Source organism: Dermochelys coriacea, chromosome 21 (genome assembly GCF_009764565.3).
Source record: "Dermochelys coriacea isolate rDerCor1 chromosome 21, rDerCor1.pri.v4, whole genome shotgun sequence".
Classification (NCBI taxonomy): domain Eukaryota; kingdom Metazoa; phylum Chordata; order Testudines; family Dermochelyidae; genus Dermochelys; species Dermochelys coriacea.
Genome location: NC_050088.1, coordinates 9,613,996 through 9,641,662, shown reverse-complemented (window position 1 = coordinate 9,641,662; position 27,667 = coordinate 9,613,996). Strand labels below are relative to the sequence as shown.

The window sequence follows — 27,667 nt, the reverse complement described above, 5'->3', positions numbered from 1 at the left end:
GCAGAATATCCCACATCTGCCTACTGCAGGGTTCCTGGACCTTCCTCTAAAGCATCTGCTACTGGCCAGAGCCAGTTTCCTGGACTAGTGGGATCCCAAGTCTGACCCAATCTGGCAGCTCCTTTGTTCCTAATAAAGGATCAGTGGAACAGCACAATATCATCAGAGCATCCGATGGGCACTGTAGTCATCCCAGTTCCATACATTTAAATGCAATTCTCTCTTGCCTACTATCAGCAACATTTAAAAAACAAAACAAAAACAAAAACAAAAAAGACACGCTTTTGTGATTCATTTCCCCCGCCCTTCCTTGCCAACACACACACACACACACACACACCTGAAATCTTGTCCTATATGCTGGTTTGTTTTTTTCTGCTAGGAAACAGACAAATCCCTTGGTGAAACAGGGAAATCTAGTGCAATTTCTACAAGGAAGCTGGGAGTTCAGGTCCAGCAGGATTAGCTGCCTTTTCAACATAGGACAAATTTAGCATCCCCTATCCCAGGGTGATGGAGGGGAGAATCAGAGAGAAACTTATCTGGCTTTAGCTGCAGTGAAGTTTTCTCAACATGGGCTCAGAGAAAATACCTCCAGGAATCAAAGACGAAAGCTTACCCACAAATACTCAACTGCTCTGATAAGAAGGGGAAACAGCCTCTCAGACATCGTGTCAGGTGTAATATATTGTTCTAGGGATTAGAGCACAGGACTCCTGGATTCTTTTCCTGGCCCCATCACTATTTTGCTGTGTAACCTTGGACCAGTCGATCTTTCTGTGCCTCAGGAAAATGGGGGTTATGACATTAATCACTCACACAGGGTTTGGTTAATTAGCATTTGCAATGTGCTTTTGAGATCCCTAAGTGGAACCCGCTTCAGAAGTGCAAAATATTATACTGAACCAATGCAAGGCTGGCCTGATTTCTGCTCACCAAGAGAATAGGGGACATGAAGCAGAATCCATTTAAAATAATGTTATAAATAAGACCCAGCTCAGACAGTCAGACCTCATTTCTAGCACAGTCTGGTTCACAGCATCACAGGACTGGATATTTTAGCTCAGCTCAGAAACCCATCCAATTTGGAAGTACCGGCCAATACTTTATGTTTCGAAGGAAGGTGGAAACACTCTCCCAACACACCTCATTGTATTGTAAAATGCTGTCCAGGGCTGGGGGGGTAAAGAACAGGTTCAGATATTTGGCACTTACAATCAGAGCCTTTTACAATGCTGGGAAAGTCTTGTTATGCCCATTGTACAGATAGGAAAACTGTGGCTAAGATGCAGGTGATATGACTTGCCCAACACAATGCAGTGTTCTTCCTGGCTCTGCTCTGGGTAAACCGCAAATCCTCTGCTTCTCCAACTTGATGCTCTAACAATTGGGCCATGCTGCATCCTAGAGGACAGCTCTTCAGTTAAATGGTTAATCCATGGAGCAGAGATTAGCCTCAATCAAAACCTAGGATCCCAGTCACACCACAACCCCTGCAACTGTAGGACAGATCAGATCCACAAAATCCAAAACTTTAGTCTCAGCCCCTGCCCCCCATGAGGTTAAACCTCTTCGAGCTCAGTTGGTGCAAACCTTAAGCTTCTCATATATCGATACTGGATACAAAATATCCATCCCTGTGGCACGCAGTAAATGGAGGGGCCTCACCAACCACTAAAACTATTTGAAACAAGAATCCAGCACTGTGGGCAGGCAATTTCTAGGGGATTATTGTATTTGTCTGGTCGTTCAGGGGCTGAGCCACCACCCCAGACATGCTAGAATCACTCAAAGGCGCTGCCTGCCATGTGGCTTTTGCCTAATGAATCTCTGCTTATTCACTTTCAGACTGATGGGCATTTACAGTTTGCTGGGGTAGTATGAAATTGGGCAGGTTTTGTACCCATCGGGTCTCAGTTTAAGATACTGGATTAAATGCAGGAGATGAGCAGAGGATGCACTGTATGCACAGGGCATGATATAGAGAGGACCCAGGGCTCCCAACAGATGCTTAGTCCCTACTGATCAACTTCAACAGGCGTCCGGGCTAAGGAAAGGGCCAGGATTGGGCCCATTACTACATAGCCAGGTAGACCTAGGGCAGGCCTTAAGCCCCTTGGGTCTGAATAGAAGTTAACTCCTTGGTCAGACAGATGGGCAGCCAAGTGGAGGTGAGAGCCACTAGACATGGGTTATGTGTCCCCAGTCCAACAGATTGGAGGCAAGTTGCTGCTCCCCACTCCTTTGACTCAAGCTGTAATGACTCATGCTTGTAGAACTAAGCCCTGGGTTCAAACCCAACAGCTTGATAGTTCAACACTCCAGGGCCAGGCTTGGGCTGAGAGGTTGTTGAGCCTGCGGTTAGCCCTTGGGTAGTGGTGGAGGGAGAGGTAGCCTCATCATAGGGGTCTAGTTTCTCATTTTGTGTTTTAAAATGGACCCTCATTCTTGGGGGGCAGGGGGGCTTGATTTGCTTCTAGAACAGGGAGCAGTTTGAGGGGGAGATGGCCCAGGGAGCAAGTGCATAGGGGCCATTGTTGGAAGGGGTGTGGGGTTATGGAAGGAGAAGACAAGAGACAGGCCACAGCAAACCTGCCATTGTTTGGGCCACCTCTGGGCCTCCCGGCCCCCTCTCTCTCTCTCTCCTCTGCACTCCTTCACTCAACAGGCCTGATTTTCAGAGGCGTGGAGCACCCACAGCTCCAGCTGGAGTCAATGGGAGCTGCAGTTGGCCAGCACCTCTGGCAAACTAGGCCAGAAGCACCCAAGCAAAGCAGCCCCTTGGCACAGGACACCATGGGATGCCCTGCCTGCCATGCTCTCTCCCCACTCCCGCCAGGCACTGGGCCCCGAGCCTCATGGCTGGGGGAGATAGGGCAGTTATAAATAAGAGAGTTTCCTTCCTCCCCCTTTAAGCTCCATGATAAATAGCACTGAGTTTGTCCCTCCCGGAAAGGAAGCGGCTGTGGATGCAAGGCTGGTGACTCAGTGCAGTAACAGCAGAGTCATCCCCCGGCTCCAAGGTGTGGTCTCCATGCCTGGCACAGCTGCAGATACATTCCTTTCCGGTGGTGCAATCCACCCCTCCATGGGCTGCTGCTTCAGCACTGGGTCCTTCCCGCCTCGCCCAGCACCCTGGAGGCTCCTCTCTGCTCACCCACATGCCCTGCTAAGCTTGCCACTTTCACACCGCTGCCTTGCATAGCCAGGCACCTTCCCTACTCCAGCTGCCAGCATCTGTATGGGCTCAGCAAGACAATTTTCATCCAACAGGTTCCCATGAAGGAGAGGGCAAGACCCAGATTCAGGTGGCCATGGAGGACCACTTCGGAGCTAAACACCTGTTAAAGGCCTGGGACCACAGCCAGACTGTCTATCTCCTCCAGTCCGTGCCGGGCTGCTCTGTGTAGTCATGGCATGGCAAAGAGCCAGGGAGGGAAGCGCTCACTGGTGGGGCAAGGCTGTAGGATGGGGACGTAGAGGGCAACCTGTCTGAAGGGACCAGTGAAAGCGGGTTGCCTGACAGAGTTGGGCCTTTGTATATGGAACAAAGCTGTGCTAGAGACCACATCGCGTTACTTGAACATGAGCCCTTAGCACAAGGAGGGGCCCTGTTGGGGATGGTCCTTGACACCACTAAATAATCAAAATGGGCATTTGTCATCCAAAGCCATTGTGCCCTTAACACCTAGGGCCAAAGGGAAGCCAGAGCTGGCCCAGGCCAAAGGCTGAGAGCGCCTCCACAGGTAAAGGGGTGGAGATAAGGAGGAAAAGGCAGAGGTAAAATACTGCAGTCAGGCAGCTAGGGCATGGTCACACTCAGGAGCCCAGGGTTCTAGCTTGGGCTCTGCTGCTGACTTGCTATGTGACCTCATACAAGTGAGTCACTTCCCACGCTGTGCCTCGGTTTCCCCCGTCAACTAGCACGTAGATGAGAGCCAGAGCGTGGTGCTCAGGAGAGAGACGGGGAGTAGATAGGTCTCTATCTGGGAGCTGTAGCTTTACAGGGGAAAGCTAAGGAGCTAGCTGGGTACATCAACACTGCAGCGGGGATGGAGCCAGCCAGCCCAGACAGACTCCTGCTAGCTATGCTTGAGCTAATGCAATGAAAGCAGCAGCATTGTGGCTCAGGTCACTAGCTAGCCTAGTCTCTGCCACTATCCAGGAGTCTATTTCTAGTAAACTAGTACAAGTCTCTCTACCCAGGCTGGGGGGCCTTGCTCCCAGCGGCAGTGCAGACATGCTTCTAGAGACCAAAGGGGAAGCCAAATAACCTTCCCCCTAGTCAGTGTGTGTTACAGCTCCCCATCTGTGCTCAGTCCACTGAGGGCATGAGTCTGTGATAGCCCCAGCTCTGGAGCCTTGATTCTCTATCTCAAGCAGAAGCAGCTCATGCTTTTAGCTCTGGAGATCTCTGGTCCAGTCTACAGCGTGCTAGTCATCACAGACACACAGGGGGCAGGAACCAGCTGCAGCCTCTGAACGGGCCTTGTGCAGAGCCTGCTCCTCAATAGCATTGCCTGGGCCACTAGCCACCCTGGAGGGATCACAGACGAGACCGAGCCAGTGCAGGCATGTGCTAGGAGGTGGTATAGTGGGTATAAATGCCTGCCAGAGGCATAATATCTTCCTAAGCTTGTCTGGGACAATTCAGCACACAGGCCAATGCCCTGGCTCTAGCCATCTGGTGCAATAAGTCAGGGTTGAATGTATAACAAATAACTTGAAGTCATTCAGCCAGCAACTGTGGGGCACTGGAAGAGTGAAGCAGCTCACCATGTGAAATAGAAAATAACTGCAGGCTCCTTTGTTTCAGGAGAAGACACTGGGGCCCTTGTATCCGTAATAGAGTCAGAGAGGAAGGAATTCTCTGGCAAGAAGAGCACATAAAAGGGGGATTCTTAGGCTGCGAGACAAGTTTCTCTCCCACCCCGCTGGCTTTGGCTACATTCTGAGCTCAAATGTGGCCCAGATATACAGCGAAATCAGGCAGGGTTCTGTGTGGTGGCTTTCACGCAAGCGATGTCTGCCCTCCCACCCCAAAACACTTCTCAGAGAACAGTGGAGGGCGGAAGAAGAGACAGATCCAAACTAGCCCAAAGTTCATAGCTACTTGGATCCAGAGATTTACTTTAGCCTCATTCACTTCTGAGCCCCCTGCTGGGAATTAGGCAAGGCAATAAGAGGGAAAAATTCAGGAAAGGCTATTGCACATAGGGGAGAAGGCTCTTGCACCATCAGTGGTGATGCTATGTGAAGAGGTGATCCGGTTGGAGCGGAGGAAGATGGGAGGGGAGGATAGGAAAGGTCCATGAAATCTGTTGCAGCAGACCTATTGTGGGCGTGAACACACACAAATGGGCTATGAAATCTCCTGGCAAAGTGTGTTGCATCCCCCTCTAGTGGGCTGCTCCAGTAGAGAGGATAAGAGCTCAGTGCAACTTCCATCTAATGGAATTGCTACTGTCAATGTCAAAGGTTGCAGGTGTGATCCCTGCTAACCAGCCCATCAACGAGGTTGATCTCAACTTCTACAGTGCTGCACACTGGAGAAACCAAATATAATTTTCTTTTAAAAAAAAGGGAGGGGGGAATCATCAACATTTTTTTGTGCAGAGTTTAATAATCTCCTATGGTCACTTGATTAATCATCTAACACAAAGGCCAGTTTCCTCCCAGCCATCCCATCTGCTCCTTCTGCTTGCTCATAATGTAGGATTTGTAGCATCCTAAGGGGTCCTTTGCATGGTAACATACCCTGATGAAATATCCTGGGGGATGAAGTTACCTGATCAGCTGGTTAAGGCAGGAGAAGTCAGGTTGGCAGAGAGGGAATGACAGATATTGGTACGGTATGGGGGAAAACACATTTACTGGCAAAGCACACTGCTCTCTTATTCAAGTTCTTGTCTTTTGTCAATTTCACCAGAAAGTCCCTCAGTCTTCCAACAGGTCCATTTCTTAATTTATGGCTGTTTCCATCTGGTAGATGCTTGTGTTTTAGGGATATTGCTGATAGGGGGCACTTCATCAAGAATTGAGAAAGATGATCCAGCCCTGCCACCCATCTGCTGCTCAGAACTTTTGTTGGGACCAGCCCCTGAGCTATCCCGACTTTGCACTGATTTCTATGGCCATGAGCAATAGCCCCTTCCATGAGTCATCAGCAGGATTCAAACCTCACCACCAGAGCACAGACCTCTGCCACTTGAGCTAAAGGAGTAACTCCATTAGGTGGCCACAGAAAGCGGATATCATCTGAACAGACTAGCTTCTGGAGGGGGCACAATACACACACTATATAAGAGTGAGCGTGTGTGTGTGTGCGTGTGTGTCCACCCCCTCCCCAAAGCTAACTTCTTTCCCTTTGGCATTTTACAAATCACCATGTCCAGAATGTAGCTTGGCTGAGAATACGTGCCCGGAAGCTGGGAATTGGGAATCAGATGATCTAGTTGCAGTGAGGAGAGGTGGATCAGCCCTGGGGAGGAAGGGGGTCCGGCCAAGTGAGGAAATTATGAGAGGGGGAAGAGCTGTGTTTATGAAGTGTCTCCTCCTAGCTACTGATGAGCAGAAGGAACGAAACCACAAACCAGAATTCTTGTCTTCCCACGCTGTGAAGGGTTAATTTAATTCAGCACTGATGACACTTTGTACTTGGGTTTAAAAATATACTCAATCCCCTGTCTGCTTAGCTCTATGTGAGTTGCGGGTAAATTTTCCTAGTTGAGCCAATAACCTTCCCAAGGGAAATTTAGGCTTTTGTATGATTAAAGGGGCAAAAATAATAGTGGGAAATTAAATATAATATGAAACAACAACAACAACAAAAACCCAATTAACAGCTGCCATTAGCTACACTGGGCCAGCACTGGGATGGGTGCGGCAGCCGGGTGGAAAGGGACGAGGCTGGGGGAAACATTAAAGAGCGACTATCGGAAATCATAGCCAGCTTCTCTTGGCACAGAGATTCTTTCACTCCCTGGCTGGGCCAGGCCTGGTGATTGGACCAGGGAATTCCAGGCTTGGAACCGCCACGGCCCTGCGGGCAGCTTGCCCAGAGCTGGGCAGTCGCACGTAATTGGCATGTAAATTTGGTAGCATTTCTATCAAAAGCAAACACGTCCAAGAACAATTTGCTTGTGCGTGTAACTTCCTTGGTAGGTGAATACAATCTGAGCTCTCCAGTGGGGTGGAGTGCTAACATAGGCCCTTCCCCTATTAAGCAGGGAGCAGCCAGCAGGGACAGGGTGACAAGGGAAAGCACTCAACCCTCCTCTCTTCGCCCCTCCACCCAACTGTCACCCCTCAGCCTGCTGACACCCTCCCTGCCCCCGACACCTGGTAACTTTCTACTCAGCACACTTGTTCCACTGGCTGACAGTCAGCTGATCGCTCCTGGTTAATTGCCTGGTCTGATCAGCAGATTGCCAATGGGGGCCAGAGCCAACGTGGACATGCTTAACTACTTTGCACCTAACTGCCCGATTTGTTGATCACTGGCCGTTTCATTGGCTCCTGTTTAATTGAGTCATTGATTACTTGACTGGCTCCCCATCCAATATATTTGCTATACATTCACTGACCTGTACCCAAATCAAGATCTCCCTTTAAGCACTCTGAGCCCTCACGGTCCCCCTTCTTTCCTACTCTTTCACATCTTCCATGTCCTCTTCTTTGTCAGCCTCTGCACATCCTACCTTCATCCCACTCCCATATTTCCATGGCCTCTTCTGCCACCTCCTCCTTTCCTCCAGTGACACTCCCCCCACCCCATCCTAGCTCTCCCACCCCCCCCCCCCACACACACAGGTTGCAAGCATACAGGTAAGAATTGCATGGCTTTGATTGTACCCCTCTCCTCTCACTCTTCACAAGTCATTTGTCCACAAGCCCTTAGAGGCAGACACTGCACAGTGCCCAGACTTATTTGGGGCCTGTAGGGTGCTCTTGTAATGCAAATATAAAATGACAGTGGTTGTAACACAAGAACTGCCATTCTTGATCAGACTGGGGTCCATATAGGCCCATATCCTGTCTCTAATGGCTCACAGGATCAGATGCTTCACTAGAAGGCAAGATACCTGCACACTTGAAAATTACATAATAACCTGCTCAGAGAGGCCTAGGTGGGAGCTGAGTTCTCTTGAAAACCAGCCATTTCTAGAGCAACATAATTTATCCTCAAGAAGAAAATGACAGAGTGCCACACTGAACAGGGCCAGCTTGGAGGATAAAACAGCTCTCTCAACAGCTCTCCTGTGCCCAGAGAGATGGATTACCGAGTCAATTAGCATTTCCACTATATCTCAGGGGCCTGCACCAGCCCCATTGCCTGGATTGCACTCAGCGCACAACATTGAAAATGCTTCTTATTGGAGAATGGATGGGAAGTATACTTAAACTACAGCTTATAAGTGCAGGCCGTGGGCACCGTGCCCATAACAGGGGGGAAGAGTTCCAGAGAAAGCGCACGTTCCAATCTCACGGCTTCAGAGCTCAGGAAGGGGCTGTTCTGAATTCTTCCACTGACCTAGCGCTGGCTACACTGGGGGGTAGGTCGGCTTAACTACGTCGCTCAAGGGTGTGAATTTTTCACACCCTGACCAACGTCATTTAACCCACCTAATTTTCTAATTTAGACCAGGCCTAAGAAGAGGGGGGGAAGCTAAGACCTGGTCTATGGCTAGAAAATTAAGTCTGCTTAACTGTATCACTCAGGGCTGTGAAAAATCCACACGGAGGTGGATTACCTATGGTGATGGGAGAATCCCTCCTGTTGGCATAGGTAGTATCTACACTGAAGTGCTGCAGCTATAGCATTTCAAGTGTGGACAAGCCCTAAGAGGTCTCAATTTCCTCCCTTCTCCTCTGGCCTTAAAACTGCATCTAAAATAGCTGGTTTTAGATTTGTCCCCTCCCCGGTAACTTTTTATACTAGTGACGGCCAGACAAAGTTGTAATTACAGCCTTGGTATAACCACATGCTGGGCTACCGAGTGGCTTGTGTTACTGCTAGACGGGCTTATGGCCAGGCCTGCCCCCAGCAGGCTGAGCCACTAACTCACTCCCTGGGTAAGCAGGTAAGATGCAGGAGTTCAAGGGGAAAACAAATAAATAATAAAAAATAAATCAATCAATCAGAGATTACCTCTCAGCTCAGCTTTCCCCAGGCAACAAAGTGCCAGAAACAAGGGCAGTTAAGTAGCCCCGTGGGAAGCATGGCCTCCAAGGTTTGCATTTGGGATTGGTTTTATGAGTCTCTTTGATGTGGGGATGAAAAGGAACACACTGTGGGAATGAATGGGCTGATGCAGCCATTTTATGGCACTAGGATCCATGGAGTTTGAGCTGTGTAAACTGGAGTCACACCAGGGGAAAGAGGAGAATTGGCTCATTGTGTGGGAGTTGTATACTGCTGGATGGGATTAAGAGGCATAGGAGTTATGCGCAGTCCTTGCATGCTCTGGGGATACGCCTCCATCTCACCAGCGCAAACAAGGACATTTGCATTGGAGGAGCTCACTGCCATTTCCAGCAGGGGATAGCCACTCTGCTGAGAGTCATGGCTTGCGTGGCCCACCATAGGCGTTTGTGTCACTGCAACCCAGGGCTTAATTTGTGCCAGGGCAGCCCTGGCGCCTCTAGGCTTGGCAGTTCATAGCCCTGGCACCTCTAGGCTTGCTGCATCAGTTATGAAAGTAAAAAATAAATAATTAAAATTGCTTGAGCCCCTGCACCTCTTTCATTACAAATTAAGCACTGCTGCACCCACCCTGACAGCTGACATGGGACAAATCTCCAGTGTAAACAAGGCCTTAGGAAGAGATCCTGGCTCTAGTGTAGCTGGAAGAGTTTTGCTATTGGATTTCATGGGATCCTAATTTGACCCCAGTAGCACTTTCTGAAACTCTGCAGCCCACCTGCATGATTTTTGGGGACCCCCAGGAGCCTTACCTCACCAAGCTGAATTCCCACAGCATGGTCTGGGGGGGAATGAGCTGTGGGCTAGGAGTCAGACAGACCTGACTTCTAGTCCCAGTTCTGTCAGGCCCTACCCCAGTCTCTCCATTTTATGCCTCACTTTCCCCAACAATAAAACTGAGATAACACCGCTCACCTCACAAGGAGGTTGTGAGGACTAATTAGCTCACTCTTGCACAAAACAGATCACAACATACTATAAGTTATTGCCAATTCCCACAGGGTCAATTTATGATCACCTGGGATACTCCTAAAAGGGCACAAACAGTTACCAAGGAACAGGAGACTGCTAATATCCTGCCCCTGCTGGCAGGGAAAACCCTGCACAAGACTCACCTGGCGCTATAGTCAGACACATGCAACAGCTAGACACACACAGAAGCCCCTGAGAAGTGAATTATTGACTAGTACAAGCCAGGGCTCTCTCTCTGCCCTGTTGTTAATGGGTCTAAGACAGGACTCTCTGCAGCAGGCCACTAAGTATCAGTCCCTGTCTTCCATAGCAACCACCTGGGAATCACTGTCCTCTCCTGGAGGGTGGCCTCTTACTCTGGGAGGCCTGGAAGAAGATTTGGCCAGTCACTGTAAGGACTAGAGAGCATTGGAACAATGCACCAATATTTCTACATCAAGATACACCAGAGCCCAGCCCTAGTCAAAGTTAAATGAGCAGGGAAGGGGTCAGTTTTCAAAACACCACATGCAAGACTGAAGCACAAATGCTGTTCAGGCACCTGCCCCAGATAAACGCTTCCCCCACATGTACATGCATCAGCCATTTAGCAAGGGCACACAAATGCCAAAACCCGACAATGCTCTGAGCCCCGCAAAGGGAGCAGGCTGAGGGACCAAAGTACTCACATCTGTGCACAGCGGGTCTCACCTATTCACCTCCCTAGGGCAGGGAATACATGCTGTACAGCCAGGCTGGTCTTGAGTCCGAGCACTTACTGGTTGCTTTTTCCTGATAGAGAGCACCACAGGCTGGTGGCTAATGAGACAAATCCCCACACCTGGCTCCCACAGGAAGTAGTCTTGACCCTTTCAGGCAGAATGGCAGATGGACTGCTTTTAAAGGCCTCATCACATCTAATTAAGGGGGCAGAGCCAATGTACTCAGGGGCTCTTCTTCCTAGCTGGAGCCTGCTCAAACGAGAGAGAAGTAGGAGAACATGAGGAAAAGGGAAGTGCAGAGATCCTAGCTCAGGCCTGTGGTGGCCCATACTTCTCATCTGCCCCACTTGATAGCAGACATCTTGCTGTACCATGGCAATTCATGTTTCATAAGCTAGCAAGGGAGATGCTGGCTTTGGTGGTGTTATGGGCTATGCTCTGCCTCCTAAGGTATGTCTTCACTGTAGCATTAACCAGGGCTATAGCCACTGTTGCTCCTTCCCCCCTGTTTGTGACTACACAGAAGAACCTCTAACCCGGTTTTGAGGGTGCTTTAAACTCAGCTTAGCAGACACAAAGATATGAGCTTAGAATTCCCTTCAACCTAGGCTGGCAACCTGCCTGCTTTGGAGTGAGAGTGCAAGTTAATCAAGCACAGGTGCTGTTAATCCTACAATCCTATCCCCCAACTGGACCAGGCTATTGTGTGGCCAAGCTTGCTGTGAACTAGATAGATCCAAATCCCATCCCCAAGCAGAGAAGCCCCGATGTTGCCAATGCTGGTGATTTAATCACTCTTGTAAAAAGAAAAGGAGTACTTGTGGCACCTTAGAGACTAACAAATTTATTAGAGCATAAGCTTTCGTGAGCTACAGCTCACTTCATCGGATGCATTTCACTCTTGTGATACTTGTGGTGGTGTTGTTTGTTTCTAAAACACTGCGTCCAAGAGCCAAGTGATCATGAGTGAGCCTCAAATTTCATTTCCTTGTCCTTATGGCTATAGAGACAAGCTTGAAGGCCCCAAGTGTAATTTAAAGGCTCAAACACCAGACGGCGAACTAAAAGAACCTCAAAATGTATTATTTTTTCAGTCTTATGATTTTAAGTCAATCTCATGATTTGTTGAGGTCTGACTCATGGCTTGGCACTACTGTGTCCACATAGTGATAGCATCTTCTCCCCAAGGGTCTCCCAGTGCTTTCCAATTAACTAAGCCTCCCAGCGTCCCTGAGCACAATGGTGCTGGAACAATTTTTATGGGGGAAGGAGGGGGCTACTGAAAGCAGAAACTATGTATTCGGGTTGTTATGACTACTTCAAGCCAGCACCGCCCACACCCCTAGTTCCAGCACCTATGCCTAAGCAGTATGTATCCTTGTACCAACAGGTAAACTGAGGCACTCTTGTCGTCACACAGTCAGGCTGACAATAGAACTCAGGAGTCCTGATGTCTATGCCCTGACTCCATCTTGTAATCTAATTCCCCATTAAATTAACATTTTAACCCCCCGTTTAATGCAAGAGGAACACTTACCCATGCTATTATTCCACAACTGCTGAGTCACTAAACAGCCCTAGAGCCCAGCGTGGAATAGGAGGTGCGGGGGGAGAGAGCTAAATCAAAGGAAGTTCTGATGATTCTATAAACCGGAGATACTCCAACTGAGGCTTATGTGCCACAAATCGCTTTTTAATGCATCTCCTGCGGCTCTTTGCAGCACATGATATTCAAATACTGTGTGACTTAATTATAAACCAATCAGGATGCTTTTACTATGTTATTAACCAACTGTAGTTGATAAAATAATAACTTAGTCTGTCAATTTGCTGTGAGAATAATAGAGTAAATGAAACCATTAATTCATACTGTTGTGTCTCTATAGGGTGATGTTGATCCCTAATTTGGCTCCTGAACCACAGAGGTATGAATATCACTGTTATAAAACATAGGAGACAGACCCAAGCTAACAGAAGGGATAGTAGGTTCAGAGGCTATTAAAAAGGGAAATACAGAGTTTTTTTTATTTACAGGACCATGGATGGCTTTTAAAAACTGGATTGTTACATAGAATACAGCACCTTCCAGCCCGCCAGATCCAAAAGCATTTTGTAAATGACACTAGATAAGGATCCCTTCACTTACCATAAAGGTACAGCAGTTTGGGCAGACTTCTCAGATGGGCTCAGAGCCCAGCATGCTATGTGCGGAACATTGTTTAGAAAAGCTGGCTCTAATTGTGGATTGCCAAGCTCCTGAAAATCCGGCCTCAGCTGGGTAGGGGGCAGCAGCTGTTTGAAAGGTATCCAGCAGCACTCACAACTCTTTAGGACAGGAAGTGAAGCACAGTTATTGGTGTGACTGCAATTGCCCCAGTTGGAATGTCAAACTGGGACGTGAATCACACCAACTTGTAAAGCGCCATGTTCTCTCTAATGGCCCCAAGCAGTCAGGACTACCATGAACATCTCATCTAAAGGCCTCTGGTAGCACTGCAAACCCTAGCCCTGTGCTGGGACATTAGTTCATTATTAATTCAGAGAGACAACACGGTTGTGTCTCAGGTTACTGGGAGCTGTTCCAATCCAAGCCACAGCACTTGGTGGTGAGATATCACTAGACCACAGCAGGTGATGAATGCAGTGTAAAAAAAAAAAAATATGTATTGAGAGGTGAATAACTGAAGTTCATTGATCCTCTCCGACCGCTTGGCTGTGCATCTGGCAATGATTAAATTCCCAGAGTCCTCTCTCATTCCACACTGCACTCATAAAATCCAGGATGGCTTTTCAGGGGGCTGGTCCTTTGGTTGTTCCACAGTTCTGGTCAGGAATATAGAAAAGATGTCTAGGGCTTTAAACACATACGGTAGCAGCACACTGAATTTTCCTTGGCCGTCTCCCATGCAAATATCGAGCAGACCCAATTTTGCTAAGTTTATGTACGCTATGTCTACTCGGTATGGCACTCTGTCCCATCTAGTGGTGGCTAAGCCACATAGAGGTTGATGTACCTGCTAGAACCATGGCTAAAGGAACATCTACACTTACTGTGGCATTAGAGTACAGACACTGCAGGCTCAGCTACCATGGGTATAAATAGCTGCGTAGATGATGAGGCATGGCTTAGGTGAGTAAAGTGTCCTACCCCCTGAGAATATATCCTAGAAGAGCTCTCTACACGCCCAAGAAATGCTCACCACTGCCAGAGCCTTTCCCCACTGCCTTCCACCCACCAGAGCCTTTCCTTGCTGTAGTGAAAGGCTCTGGAAGTGGGGAACTGCCAGAGCCTTTCACTGCAGCATGTAGCTGCGCTGCACAGAGAAAAATGTGGAAATGGCCAGCCTTCACTGTGGCGTGTAGCTATATGTGTCGTACCTGTACTGCGCATGCTGCCAGGAATGCAGACGTAGTCTAAGAGCTGGCTCTTTCAGTTCAGACAGTAGTGGCTCATGCATTGAGATATAGAGTTCCCAGGTTCGATCCCTGTTTCTGATGACCCACCTGGGGGCACAGGAGTTATGTTTGCAAGATCCCACAGTAGGAGAATCCAAGGCCTTCAGTTTGGAAGAGGACTTTTGTTCAGGCGTGGAGCAGGAAGACCGCCAGGACTCATGCCAAATGATAGGAAGTGAGACGCTAATAGGCTGGAATTGAGATGGCTCAGACTCAGCCCTTCAAGGGTTAAACTTCATGTCTGTTTCTCATCCTCCTCTTATTACCCAAGTGGCCTGCATACGCAGCTCTCTGAAGTTGCTAGGTGCAAATGTCCAGCCCTCAGGACGTGTTCAGCCAATGGGAACATTCTGGTGCTGTCCTACTTCTGCCTCACGGTCTGCCATCCGTGGATGTTATCGATCAATCTCTTGTTGGTGGGGGTGTGGATTGAAATTTGTAATAAAACAGTGTGTGTCAGTGTAATGTGCCCCCCACCACAACAGGGTTTGAATTCAGCACCTTCAGCATGAAAGCATATACTTCTGCTTTTTGCTCTGAAGAAGTAGTGCCATTAGCCGGCTGCAGTAGTAGGCTATTATCCCATGTGGACAAGCCTCTAGAAGGGCCATGATGCATATTTTACAAGCTCGCTCATGTAGACGAATTGAGCTCTTCTGCTCTTACTCAACAATATCTGTTTTCTTTTGCAGCTTACCTCCAGCATTTGTATTACTTTTCATTCCAAGCACAACAGGAAGGATTTCCCTGAAAACAGGATCTTTGTTTCTCAACAGTGCATCTGCTCATTATTTTCCCCATCTTGGAGTCCTAAGAATCCTTTGTTGGTTAAATTACATCCAGTTTCACAGCAGCCAGTGGTCGTGCTACCGACTAAGGTGGTGACACCATCAGGGTCACATTGAAGATTCTATTTCTGCACAAATGCCTTGGAAAGAGGGAAATCTGGGATGTGCACATAGAGAAGCAGGAATGTTCCTGGAAAATAGTGGGCCAGATCCTCAGCTGTTGTAAATTTGTTCTTGTGTGAGACTATGACAAAGAGGTTCATTGGTGGTTCACTACTCTGTGACAGCAACTCTTGTGGGGCTTGGTATACTCACCACACCTAACACACTGTTGTCATAGTATATCCCCAAAAGGTGTCCAGTAATATAGCACTGGAAAACTCATAACTCACTGATCATTAATATTCTTGCATGGTGTATGTACAGGGTGTGCACAGAGTTATAAATACCTGCTAGAATTATGTTCTTAAAATGTGCTTGGCGAGCAATGCATAAGTCCAGTCTGTCCTGGACAAAGAAATGTGTATTTGCTTGTCTAGACCGACCTGGTCAACAATGAAGGTATATCTCTATGCAAGCTAAACAAAGCCATCAAACTAGTAGTGGGGGAGATAGCCTCTTAGCTATATAATCAGGGGGGTCTGGACCTCAAATGATAAACAATTGAATCAACTCATTCTATACAATGTTACTGTATTACAGAAATGTATTCTGTAAGGTCTTTTAAGTGACATGCTGTGGATTAAACATCATTGTGAAATGTCTGCATTAACACTATGTCAGGAATTATGGCTACTCACTGATATTATGCTTTAAAGTCTGTGACCAAACACAGAGAGCAATAGGTTTTCTCCCAGACAGGAGTAAAGGCAGCTATTTACCTGTCTCCAATGTCAATTAAGCTGCAAGGAATCGAAACAATGGAAGCCGCATTCGTATACAGGGGGATGGAGACTGCACCCCTAGGAGCCTTCCTATCTCTTGAAGCTGGGCCAATGAACTTCGGGACAAAAGCATGGCATCTACATCCCAGCAGGAGAGAAAAGCTTGGTCTGGGCTTACTTTTCAAAGAATACATTACAAAGGTTGACTGGTGTATAAAAAGACAGGGAAGAGAACCCCATGGGGGTCCACCACTTAGGGGATTCAAGGGACCAGAGCTCATAGAATCATAGACCTCAGGAGGTCATTAGTCCAATCCCTGCTCAAAGCAGGACCAACACCAACTAAATCATCCCAGCCAGGGCTTTGTCAAGCCAGGCCTTAAAAACCTCCTAAGGATGGACCTCTTGAAATCACAGAACGTTGGGTCCTTCAACCAATAGGGCTGAAATTTCTGGGAATTGAATATAGATGAGAAACCTGCATAGGAAAAGACTGTAACTGGCTGACACCATGTTTTAATCTTAGATACCTATTTTTACTTTTCTTTGTAAACATTTGTATCCTTACTCCTCATACTTGGTATCACTTCACTTTTTGTTTAATAAACTTGTTTTACTTTTACACTATAAACCAATCCAGGGTGTGTTTGTCAAACCCCAGTTAAACTAATAAACTGCAGTATATTATCTCTTTAAAAGAGCAATGGACTTAACTTCTGTGAGCGTTCAGTGAGACGGCTGAATTCTGCAGTGAGACGGTTTGGGGAAAGTTTGGGAGAGGCAGGTGTTGGGGTCACTTTACAAAAAGTAACTGGGCAGTGCAAGCCAGAGTGTGACTTGTATGCTGGCTGTGGGTGTCAGGACTGTGAGCCACAGCAGAATAACACTTACAACCCCCTAAATTGCAGGGGTGACAACTCCTCACTGGTCTGGATTGAACCCTGACACATTCCAGGGACACACAGGTATTTTGATTACTTCAGTGGGAGTTAGGCACCTATGTACTTTTGAGGACCTGGCCAAAGAGACTGAGTGTTTCATGACACTAGGTCACGCAAGAAATCTATGGCAGTAAAGGGACTTAAATGCAGGTCTCCCAAGTCCCTGGTGGCACCTACCACTGGAGCCTGGATCTTCTCAATAAGATGCTACATGTGCTTTGTGTGCTCCAGCGTTTGATAATCTAGTTATATCAACACATGGAAAAAATGAGGTTTACAGAGGGTTGGATATTACACAGCATTTGTTCATGTCCCAGATTTGCTCTCAAGTGTCACATGAATGTTTGTAAACGAAAAGTTCTTAAAATACATTTTACAGAATCTAGGAATGTGATGTGATCTTACAGCTTCTTGTGAACTAGATGGGCCAGATTCTGATCTCACTCATGGTGGAATCATTCAGAGTAACTCAGTAAATTTACTTCCAAGGACATATGGCTCAAGAGTGCCGAACCTTGACATTCACACTAATTGACACACATTTACTTGCAAAGCAAACATTGTACCACTTTGTTAATGACAAGCACCTTCAGACTGCCGGGTGGGCAGAGGGCAGAAGGGATTGTTAATTGGAGAATTACATTCCATGACCATTCCTTTCAGAGTCTAAATTTCACTGGAAGGCAGCATAGCCCAGGGGATAGCGCACTTGATTTGGAATCAATTCCCAGCTCTTTCTCGGGCCTGCTGGGTGACCTTGTGCAAGTGACTTTCCTGTGGGTGCCTCAGTTTCTCTATCTGTGAAATGGGCTTAATGATATGTTGTAAAGTATTGGGAGATCTAATGATAAGAGCAAGGTATTATTATATTATAAAGTTCAGAGGTCAAATCCTACTATCTTTACTCAGGAAAGATTCCCATCAGGAATGGATCAGGCCTGAGGTCCATCTAGTCCAGCATCCCATCTGAGAGTGACCAACAGCATCTGCTTCACAGGAAGGTGCATGAACCCCTGTAGTGAATCATTTTGGAGGAACCTGCTGACAGGAAAATCTTCCTTGTTGGTTTATGTCCCGACACAGGAGGATTTGGAATAATCCCTAACTCTTACTTAGCACTTTTTGTCAGTAGCTCTCAAAGCACTTTTCAAAGGTGCTCAGTGTCAATATCCCCATTTCACAGGAAACTGAAGTACAGAACAGGGAAGCGACTTGTCTACAATCATCCAGCAAGTGAGCCACAGAAATAGAACAAAGGTCTCCTGGATCCTAGTCCAGTGTTGAAGCCACTAAGCAACACTGCCTTTCTGTTATAAAGCCATATATCCTTTATACATTTTAACCCATTTAAGATAGCCAGGACTGTTCTCATTGGCCATATAAATATCTAATCCCTTTTTGAGTTCATAGCCTCAATGACATCTTGTGGCAATGAACTCAAGTTGGTCACTGCAATGTGCATTACCATGCATCTGCCATCAGCTTGTCCATTCAGCTGGCTTTATTTAAATCTTCTGATGTTCCTCGCCGGCTCCTCTGGCTTTGATCTACATAATGATGTGTCCTCGCCAAACTCTGCCATCTCACTGCTCACCCCTTATCCAGGCATATATATTATTTTTATATATATATATACACCAGATATACCAAACTTCATCAGCCCTAGAGTGGAACCCAGGGGGACTCGACTATAAGCTTTTGTCCTGACAAGTATCGGGGGGGAACCATGTTAGTCTGTATCTACAAAAACAACAAGGAGTCCGGTGGCGCCTTAAAGACTAACAGATTTATTTGGGCATAAGCTTTTGTGGGTAAAAAAACCACTTCTTCAGATGCATCCACGAAAGCTTATGCCCAAATAAATCTGTTAGTCTTTAAGGCACCACCGGACTCCTTGTTGTCCTGACAAGTGTTATTCCAAAGCTGTCTTTAGCCATTTTCTAATCAATGACGGCCCTTTGCTTTTCACGTGATGCACTTTGATTTCTTCAATAGCGTCTTGTGACAGACTTTGCTAAAGGCTTGCTGAAGGCAAGTAGAGTTATGCCCATGTAAGGACCACAGGGGTGGGCCTTATGTCAGGCTAAAAGGCAGTTTGAGATAGTGTGACCTAGTGGATAGAGCACCGGACTGGAACTCAGGAACCTGGTGTCTATTTCTGGCTCTGCCATGGGCCTGGAGAGTGACCTTGGGCAAGCTAAGTATTACTATTAAAACTCCACCTATTCTGATCTTGGTGAGGCAAATGTATATTCAGACTAACTTCACTTCCTGGATTGGAGCTACTCCAGATTTACAGGGCCTTCAGGTAAGCACCGCTCGGCTTCACTTCCCAGCCCTGAGCTGCTCCTGAGGGCATACTCTATTGCATAAGCCTGAGTTAGAAGTCACAGTCATACAAGGTAAACACCTGAGTTTCCTCCAGATGGATTCATGAAGCCATCCCATTTCCCTTTGACGTCAGTCCTAGCTGATCATATTAGTCTCCCATTTAATTACCGCTGCATTTACCACTTGACAGCGAGAGACCTGTTGCTGCAGCAATAAATTCTAGCCCTATCCTTCTCTGCACAGAGTGCTAATGGGTCCAGCGAGGTGCCTCTCCAAGACAGAAGGGCCAGTGCCTATCTTGGAAGATCTTACACTTCTGCCTCCAACTAAATGACCGGCTCGGCCACAAAATGGCTTCACAACGCAGGAGGTGGATTCCTCGGAGATAAAGCTAGGCCAGACCTTAAATCCAGCTGTATCCTGGAGAAAACACTGTGGGAACACACAGTGTCGCTCCCTAAAGGTTACCTTCGGGGATTAAGGGCCTGTGGTCACCGCAGCATTCTGCACCTGGATTCTCCAGCACTCTGGTGCAGTACGCTGGAAGTCCAGGTCAATTACAAAATGGGAGTGTTCACTGACTCAAAACACAGGCAGGGTAGAAGTGACTTATGTTTCTGTCAAATTCAATTTCTTGTCTCTGCCCTTCAATCGCTAGTTTTCCGTGTGCTGCGGATTGCTGCATTGATGGCGCAGAACTGGTCTGGAGGTGTTGGCTGGAGGTTCCAACAGGTGGGCAGAAGTTACCTGCGGCTTTGGGCACCCCAGAAGGCAGGCTGGGAAGGTGGGATGTTGCAGGCTGGCTGGATAGTTCTGTGGAAATGATCGGCCGTGAAATAATGAACCATGTTGCCATTTAAACTGCTGTCCCTGGTTCCGGAGTAAACGCCCCCTTGTGGTGAACGGGGATAGTTCACACCTCTCAAAGCCATTGTTTCAGGCTGTCGGCAGGTTCAGGAATTACATGCAGGTTTAGAAGGTACGTTGCGGCCCCAACAACTAGGTAAGATATTTTGAAACTACTGAAAGTTTAGATGGTGGAGCACGATTCTGCGGGGAGGGAGGGTGTCCGTGGGAAATTCGGCAGCATCATAGAATATATGGGACCCTGTTTTAGGGGCAGGGGTTGATAGAAATGGAGAGCCATCTGGGTGCCCTGTCCATACTGGAGCACAAAAATCCTGCATCCACAGCTACGTGGCAAAAGCAGGTGCACGGTTACTTCGTACCCTAGCCTCCATGGAGCCCCTGGAAATAAACCAGCATGGCACTAGGGCTGGGAAACAGTCAAAAATAGCCGCAGCTCTGCACAGGAACACCCCTGGGAGCCGATGTGTACATTGCAGGCTTTGTCTTCTGGCAGGTTGGCTGGGCGTGTGCTTCCTGTCATAGAATTCCCAGATTAGCATGGGCCTTGGACTGCCAACCGCTGCTGCAGCTCAGCTCACACAGTCTGTCCGGAAGAGCCGGGGATTGGCCCAACTAAAGCCAAGGCAGGGTTCGGAGAACACTTCCCCGAGGTCACTGGTTGAAGCGCCCAGCGCTGGTCAAACACAGGGTGGAAGTGCAGGATGAAGTGAGGTCAGCCGCCACTTCCCAGGTTTGTTGACACCATTCGTCGCAGTGGCCTGTGTGTAAGGGTGTCTGACAGGCAATTGTGGCACACTGCTGAGGTGCAGTGACTCCACACCAGCACAGAGCCGGGGGTCCCCATAACAAGAGGGATGGGTTTCTGTCATTCCCTGATACCCAGGCTACCCATCAACAAATGGAGGAGGTGGGACACCTCTCTCTCCAGTGAGCGACAGAGCCAGGGAAGAGGAGATCTCATTTCTCACTCTGCAGTCGGAGGAGATTCCCCAAAGCAAACAGAGGGGTTCCCTCTCTTTCCCTTCCCCAAAGTGAATGAAAGATGCTCTGTATCCCTAGTCAATCCTGCTTTGGTGAGGTGGTGGACTAGGTAACCTAACAATAGATCTTTCTCCTCTCTAAACTCGGCCACGAGTGGGGGAAGGCAGGAGAGATTTGTCCATCTTTAAGCTTCCTGCAATTTTCTAATTTTTTTTTGAACAGGGACTATACCAAGAACCAGCAACAACAACAACAGCCAAAAAACCAAAACCAAGAAGGAAATTAATGCGACACAGAACTCCATTTAATAAGGGAGGAGGAGTCTGTGATCTTAGGGGGAACTGAGAACAATCAATCAATGTAAAACACTTACTCTAAAAATACAGTGGATGCCAGCCTAGGCAAGGGGATAAACATTCAAAGTGGGGAGGCCTAGCACTGAAAGAGGGAACAGGAACAAGCTTGCAGCGAACAGGCTTTGTCCCAGACACCAGCTTGGTGGGGACCACAGAACCAGTCTCAATCTTCTTTCTTCATCTTCATCTGCTAGATGAAGGGGGCTTGCAGACTCATCGTGATCAAAACATAAGCTTGTTCTTGGGGCCACTGTCCCATCTCTTCTAGGAGCAGGCTCTGGCCAGGGCAGAGAGAAAGTGTGTTACCATATCACACTGGTGAATGCAGAGCTGTCTGACCAATATCACTGCCCGCTGCCCAATCCCACCAGCTCCTGGCACACAAGGGAACTGAGAAGTGACTCCTTCTCCGAGGGCCAGTCTCATGTGTATGGAAGAGGGATGGTCAGTCTCTCCTGAAGTAGGTTCTCAGAGGTCAGCTGAGATGTTCATACTGGTCCCTTCTGGCCTGGAAGTCTATGAATCTGTAGTCTCTCCCCTTCCCCTTCTGCTCACCCACCAATGGCCTCCACACTCCCCTCCCACAATTGTGCCATTACAGGTCAAGAGCCTTCTCCTCTGCATGTCCAGCCGCGTGGACCAGCTCCCCTGAACCTCACTGGCTTCAGCTCGCTCCAGCCCCCAGCTGAAGAGTTGCTTCCCTTCCCCATGGCTCTTCACTTCTCTTTCCATTTGTTGCCATTTCACATCAAAAGCTGTTACGAGCAGGGGCATGAGTGTCAGTGTAGACTGGGCTCAGACATTCCCAGCAAGGGGCCCTGAGGCCGGGGCCAGAAAAGGGCGCAGAGCCTGGACTTCACTGGCTTGTCCAACTGCTAGCACCAGTGCTGAAAAATGGGCCCTACAGTTACTAGTATTGACAAGGCCCAAGGGTTCCTCTCCCTCTGGCTGGTCTGGTGCTCACCTCCTGGTCTCATCCCCTCCTGTGCTTGCCCCCGGCTCCGCCCTTGACGGTGAGAATGGGTGCGGAAGGACTCTGGGTTCTAGTCCCACTGACTCAGTTTGTTGCCATAGTCGCTCTATGGCCTCAGTTTCAGAGATGCCAACACTGGCGGGTCCCCGGAAATCCAGCCCTTAACCTCTGTGCCTCAGTTTACCATATGCAAATGAGGATCACACCTATCCACCTCGCTGGCTTAATTACAGCGTGCAGAGCCCTCCGAGAGCCTCAGAGGACAGGCGTTGCGGCTGTGCACAGGGTTAGGATCACACCTGCACTCCGGGAACACAGTTCGGAGGAGGGGAGGAAGAGCATTGATTGGCCAGGGCAGGGGAGGGGCAGAGGAAGCTATAATCCTCCTTAGCAGTAAGTCCCCAGGTGCCATCACAAGCTCTTGTACAAACTGCCGCTGCCTGCACATCTGGCAGAGAGCCAGCCGTGTCCAGGCCCGTGCACGGGGGAAAAAACCCCTAAATGCCATGTTCTGGATAAGACGAGGCAAAGCAGCCGCCTCCGCACGAGGTTTTTAAAATGATAATTGGGCGCTTCCCCTCCCCCCCAGCGCAGCTACCAGAGAAAAGACAAACAATTGCACTTTGATCGAGCGAGAAACAAAATCCTTCAAAGAATTCCACACCCACCCACCCGCACGGGGCCAGGGAGTGGGCACAGGAGCCCAGCTGCTTTGCGGAGGGCTGCGCTATGCTTTGCTGCATTCCAGATGGGCTTTTCACACGTGGGGTAGGGAGGAAGTAGCTTTGTCCCTGCTTCCATTTGTCTGCGCTTTGTAAGGGAGCTTGCTGATCCCTACCAGCTCCGGTCTCGCACCAGCGCTGGACTCGGGCTACGGGAGTGATATTGAACCAGGAGCACAGTACCGTTTTTTTAAGACTGATGTTTGAAATTACACCACTCTTCCTCCTCCTGGGGACTGGCGGTTTCTTTCACCAATCATTTTATAGCATGCTGAACTTCCTCCCAGGATCTCTAGGCATTTTATAAACACGGCACTAACTCCAGCAGCACACCTGAGAAGAACAACTGTTATACATTCCATTGGAGAGATGGGGAAACTGAGGCACGGGGGGTTGAGGCCTAAACTTAGGCTCCTGAGTCCAACGTTTAGTCACCTAAATAAGCGGCACCTAAAAAAGTGCTGAGCTCCTATGGACTTCAGTGGGAGCTGCTGGGCGTTCAGCACCATTGAAAAACAGCTCATTTACTTGGGTGCCTAAATATAGACTTAGAGCCTAACTTGAGGTCCCCTTCTTTTGAAAGCCTTGGCCATCGGGACTCAGCCTTGGTCACACAGTCAACAGTAGCAGAGGCAGGAATAGAACCCAGGAGTCCTGCCGACTCGTCAGCCGATATAACCAGAAGAGCACAGGCCATCTGGGCATATCCCACCTAACCAGTCCCCCGCCTTCCCTCTTGCCTCTCCTCTGCCCGGTGGCATGCAACTATGTAGTCTGCTGAGGACTGAAATGCTTTAGTTTAACCCAAGTTTTGGGGCTTTCCCGGGGAACCAGTGCAATACAATGGCCTGAAGAGGTCAGACAATGGTTTCTTCTGCCCCTAAACTCTATGGGTGTGTCTACCCTGCACGCAGTTTATGGCAGCGTGTAGAGTACACACCCCAGCAGCTCCCCAGCATGGCTCTCAACAGCGGTGTAGATGGTGAGGTACGACTTAGGTGAGTAAAGACGTGCCTGAACCTTACGGTATGTACTCTACGCGGCCCTCTGCAAGCCAAGCAGCGCCTCCCCCATCTACACCGCTATATTTAGCAGCGTAGCGTCCCACTGCCTCCCTGCTGCCAGAGTCTCCCCCCACTGCAGGAAAAGGCTGCAGCAGTGGGGAAAGGCTCTGGCAGCGGGGAGGCAGAGGGGAAAGGAGCCTTTTCCCACTGTCTCGCCTCTATCAGAGCCTTTCACTGATGCACATAGTGACACCCCACTGTACGGACACTGTTCACTGTGGCCTGGAGCCACACATAACTTACACCGCACTGCCAGCAATCTGCAGTGCAGACCCAGCCTATGAGATTTAGGCGTGGGGCTGGCATTTTGAACACTCAAAACGCCCCGTACAGAGGAGCCATTTACCACCAGAGTGTAACTTGGATCGACAAACAGCAGCCCCGTAAGAAAAGGGAACGTGCAAGGCACCAGCACACAATCTCACAGCGCTCCTGGGGGCTGTAACTCAGTGGCCCAGTCCAGACTGCTCTTCTGTTCCTGACTGACCTCAGTCTGCCTCAGCAGCTTCCAGTCCATTTGTCCTCAGGTCTCCCTGGGCTCTCCCAAAGTGGCCAACAGTTTCCCCAGCTCTGTCATCAGGAAACCTGGATTGGAGGAATAAGTGCATCAAGAGACACAATCACTGGAATTTACCCCACATGTTCTAAAGAAACTTGGAATAATACTTTGCACTAATCTAGCATCGTCCAAACACTTAGTGGATGAAGCCTCACAAATCCTCTGCAAACTAAATATTATCCCCAGTTTACGGACGAGGTTAAAAGAAAGCGACTCTTGGGGGGGAGGGATAGCTCAGTGGTTTGAGCGTTGGCCGGCTAAATCCAGGGTTATGAGTTCAATCCTTGAAGGGGCCGTCCAGGGCAAAAATTGGGGATTGGTCCTGCTTTGAGCAGGGGGTTGGACTAGATGACCTCCTAAGGTCCCTTCCAACTCTGATATTCTATGATTCTATGATTCAATGGCAGAGCTGGGAATAGAAACCAGGAGTCCTGACTCCATCCCCTGTCACAGTCATTAGAACATGCTGCCTCCAGCAATAAATGTGACAGCTATTGAACGTGCTGAACAGAAGTGGCCCAGAGCCAAATTCTGATCTTGAGCAGTGAGAACCAGAATCTCTCCCCTGCAGCCCAGCGAGTGACTCTGGATGTGCACCGCTGTGACTCAGAACAGAACTGGGCCCATTGTCTGTGTACCGGTATGTTTCTCCTCCACTGAAAAGTGGGTAAGTCCCAAACCCATTCTACACCTTCAGACTTTCTAATCTTGCTGCCAGCTAGCAGACCCAGAAACAAGCTCCCTAGTCAGTGTCTGAGCATGCTCCAGCTCTCTGATTATGGTTATAGATAAAACAACACTTAACAGACAATACACCAATTAAACAGTAAGGTCAGACTGTCCCACAGCCTGAGAGCAGTTGAACTAACTACCTCTTCTGCATCAGCAAGAGCCCTCAGGAGCTAATGGGTCCTTAGCCCAGCACCACATTACTGGCCTGTAGGATCTCTCCCCAGTGGCTGCCCGTGTGGAGGAGTCTAGGCAGCAGTTTTACGTGGTTCCCATACTTCACCCTTCTCAGCCCACAAAGATGTAGCAGTTCATGCTTTAGCTTGATTTAAAGGAAGCTCCATTAGATGTTGGATTCAACCCCCAAGGGAAGGGGTGGGAGACCCATATCTGGCACATTTCAAAACAGACACACAAAAGCCCTGGGGAATGGACTATAGCAAACAATCTTGCATTGGGAGGTGAGGGGAAAGGAGATGGATAAATGATCCAGCAGGCCTTTTCCATCCCCAGTTGTTGTGTGGCTGTACAAAGAACTTCTATAGGACTTGGACACTTGGAATGTACATGGCTTTAGCTGCCACACAATAGATCGACGTGGCAGCAGACACCCCCTCTTTGTCCCCTTGTTTGTACGACAGAATATCACAAAACGTATTTATAAATTCTTTTGTTCTAACCAGGTAACAGAGATGCACTCCAAATGCCTGAAAAGCACAGCCTGGCTTCGGCTGGATTCTTTGGACATGGGCAAAGAGATCCCTTGACTAATGTAGCAAACCGTACTGCAGCTATTATAGGAGGGAGGCTTGGGTCTGTTGTGTTTTTCATTGATTAGGCAAATTTAGTGTAAGTGAAAAGTGCTGGGCCTGGAGACTGATTTCCTCTCTTCATCCAGAGCCTAGATACAGCACAGCAATTATAACTTCACTTTGAGATCCCCACCATGGACAAAAGGGGATTTCGCTCTCTCTGGCCCACTTATTTCTTGGCCTCTGCTTAGCATGCGAGGATGTGCATGAGGACATGGTTTATACATTTTGGATGTCTGAGAGCGACCAGTTCATTTCAGAGACGGAGATCTGGGAATGAAGTACACCCGGACTCCTCTTAAAGCACTTGTCATCAGTGACTTTAAAAAATGGCACCTTCTTACTAACTGTATCAACACCCTATGTATCATCAAGTCAGAGCATGTGACTTGACTGACACAAACCGTCCTTTCCTCCTGCAGATGCAGTTATAGGAGAGGTTTCAGAGTAGCAGCCATGTTAGTCTGTATTCACAAAAAGAAAAGGAGTACTTGTGGCACCTTAGAGACTAACAAATTTATTTGAGCATAAGCTTTCGTGAGCTACAGCTCACTTCATCGGAGTGAGCTAGAGTCTATTCTGCCTCACCCATTGTCTGAAATGAATCCTTATCAAGAAGTACCCTGCACAGGACAGAAATACCTATGGTCTGACCAAGGCTGATGCTAAAGGGGAATTATATATGTGCAGCCCGGTAAAGCACTGGCTTTTTTGCAATAACATCTTAATTATTTTTATTTATTATTTGTACTGTGGTAGCACCTAGAGTCCCAATCATGAACCAGGGCCCCATTGTGCTAGGTGCTGTACAGACACAGAACAAAGAGGAAAGGAGTACTTGTGGCACCTTAGAGACTAACAAATTTATTAGAGCATAAGCTTTCGTGAGCTACAGCTCACTTCATCGGATGCATTTGGTGGAAAAAAAAAGGGGTTTTTTTTTTTTGTTTTTTTTTTTCCACCAAATGCATCCGATGAAGTGAGCTGTAGCTCACGAAAGCTTATGCTCTAATAAATTTGTTAGTCTCTAAGGTGCCACAAGTACTCCTTTTCTTTTTGCGAATACAGACTAACACGGCTGCTACTCTGAAACAGAACAAAGAGGCATTTCCAGCCCCAAAGTACAAGCTCATGGTTAATGTGCTGCCCACGGTATGAGATCAGTGGTTTTAGTATAGCTCAGTGATACAGGAAGCTGTGCAGAAACATTCACATATTTACCTCTAGGTTGCTTCCCATAGAGACGTGTGTGCGTGTGTGTGTGTGTGTGTGTGTGTGTGTAAACTGCTGCCCTCTATTGGATGGAATGGGAACTGCTCAAGA

At 48.2% G+C, this 27,667-nt stretch overlaps 2 protein-coding genes across 15 annotated transcripts in view; both read right to left on the bottom strand.

Annotated features, from left to right (window-relative positions):
* ITPR3 (inositol 1,4,5-trisphosphate receptor type 3) overlaps window positions 1-11,030 on the bottom strand; it is a 97,824-nt gene extending 86,794 nt beyond the window's left edge. The window contains exon 1 of one of the 2 annotated variants that reach the window (XM_038379735.2): window positions 10,846-11,030. In XM_038379735.2, the coding sequence (XP_038235663.1) occupies window positions 10,846-10,847 (2 nt within the window). In that variant the 5' untranslated portion in view covers window positions 10,848-11,030. The remainder of the gene's footprint in view (window positions 1-10,845) is intronic. The other variant, XM_043500286.1, reaches the window with a different exon arrangement.
* A 10,381-nt stretch (window positions 11,031-21,411) lies between these two features.
* UNC5CL (unc-5 family C-terminal like) overlaps window positions 21,412-27,667 on the bottom strand; it is a 77,165-nt gene continuing 70,909 nt past the window's right edge. For all 13 annotated transcript variants that reach the window (XM_043500436.1, XM_043500435.1, XM_043500439.1 and 10 more), the window contains 2 exons: window positions 24,732-24,829; window positions 21,412-21,762 (listed from right to left, as the gene is read on the bottom strand). In XM_043500436.1, coding sequence (XP_043356371.1) covers window positions 24,733-24,829 — 97 coding nt within the window. In that variant the 3' untranslated portion in view covers window positions 21,412-21,762; window position 24,732. The remainder of the gene's footprint in view (window positions 21,763-24,731; window positions 24,830-27,667) is intronic.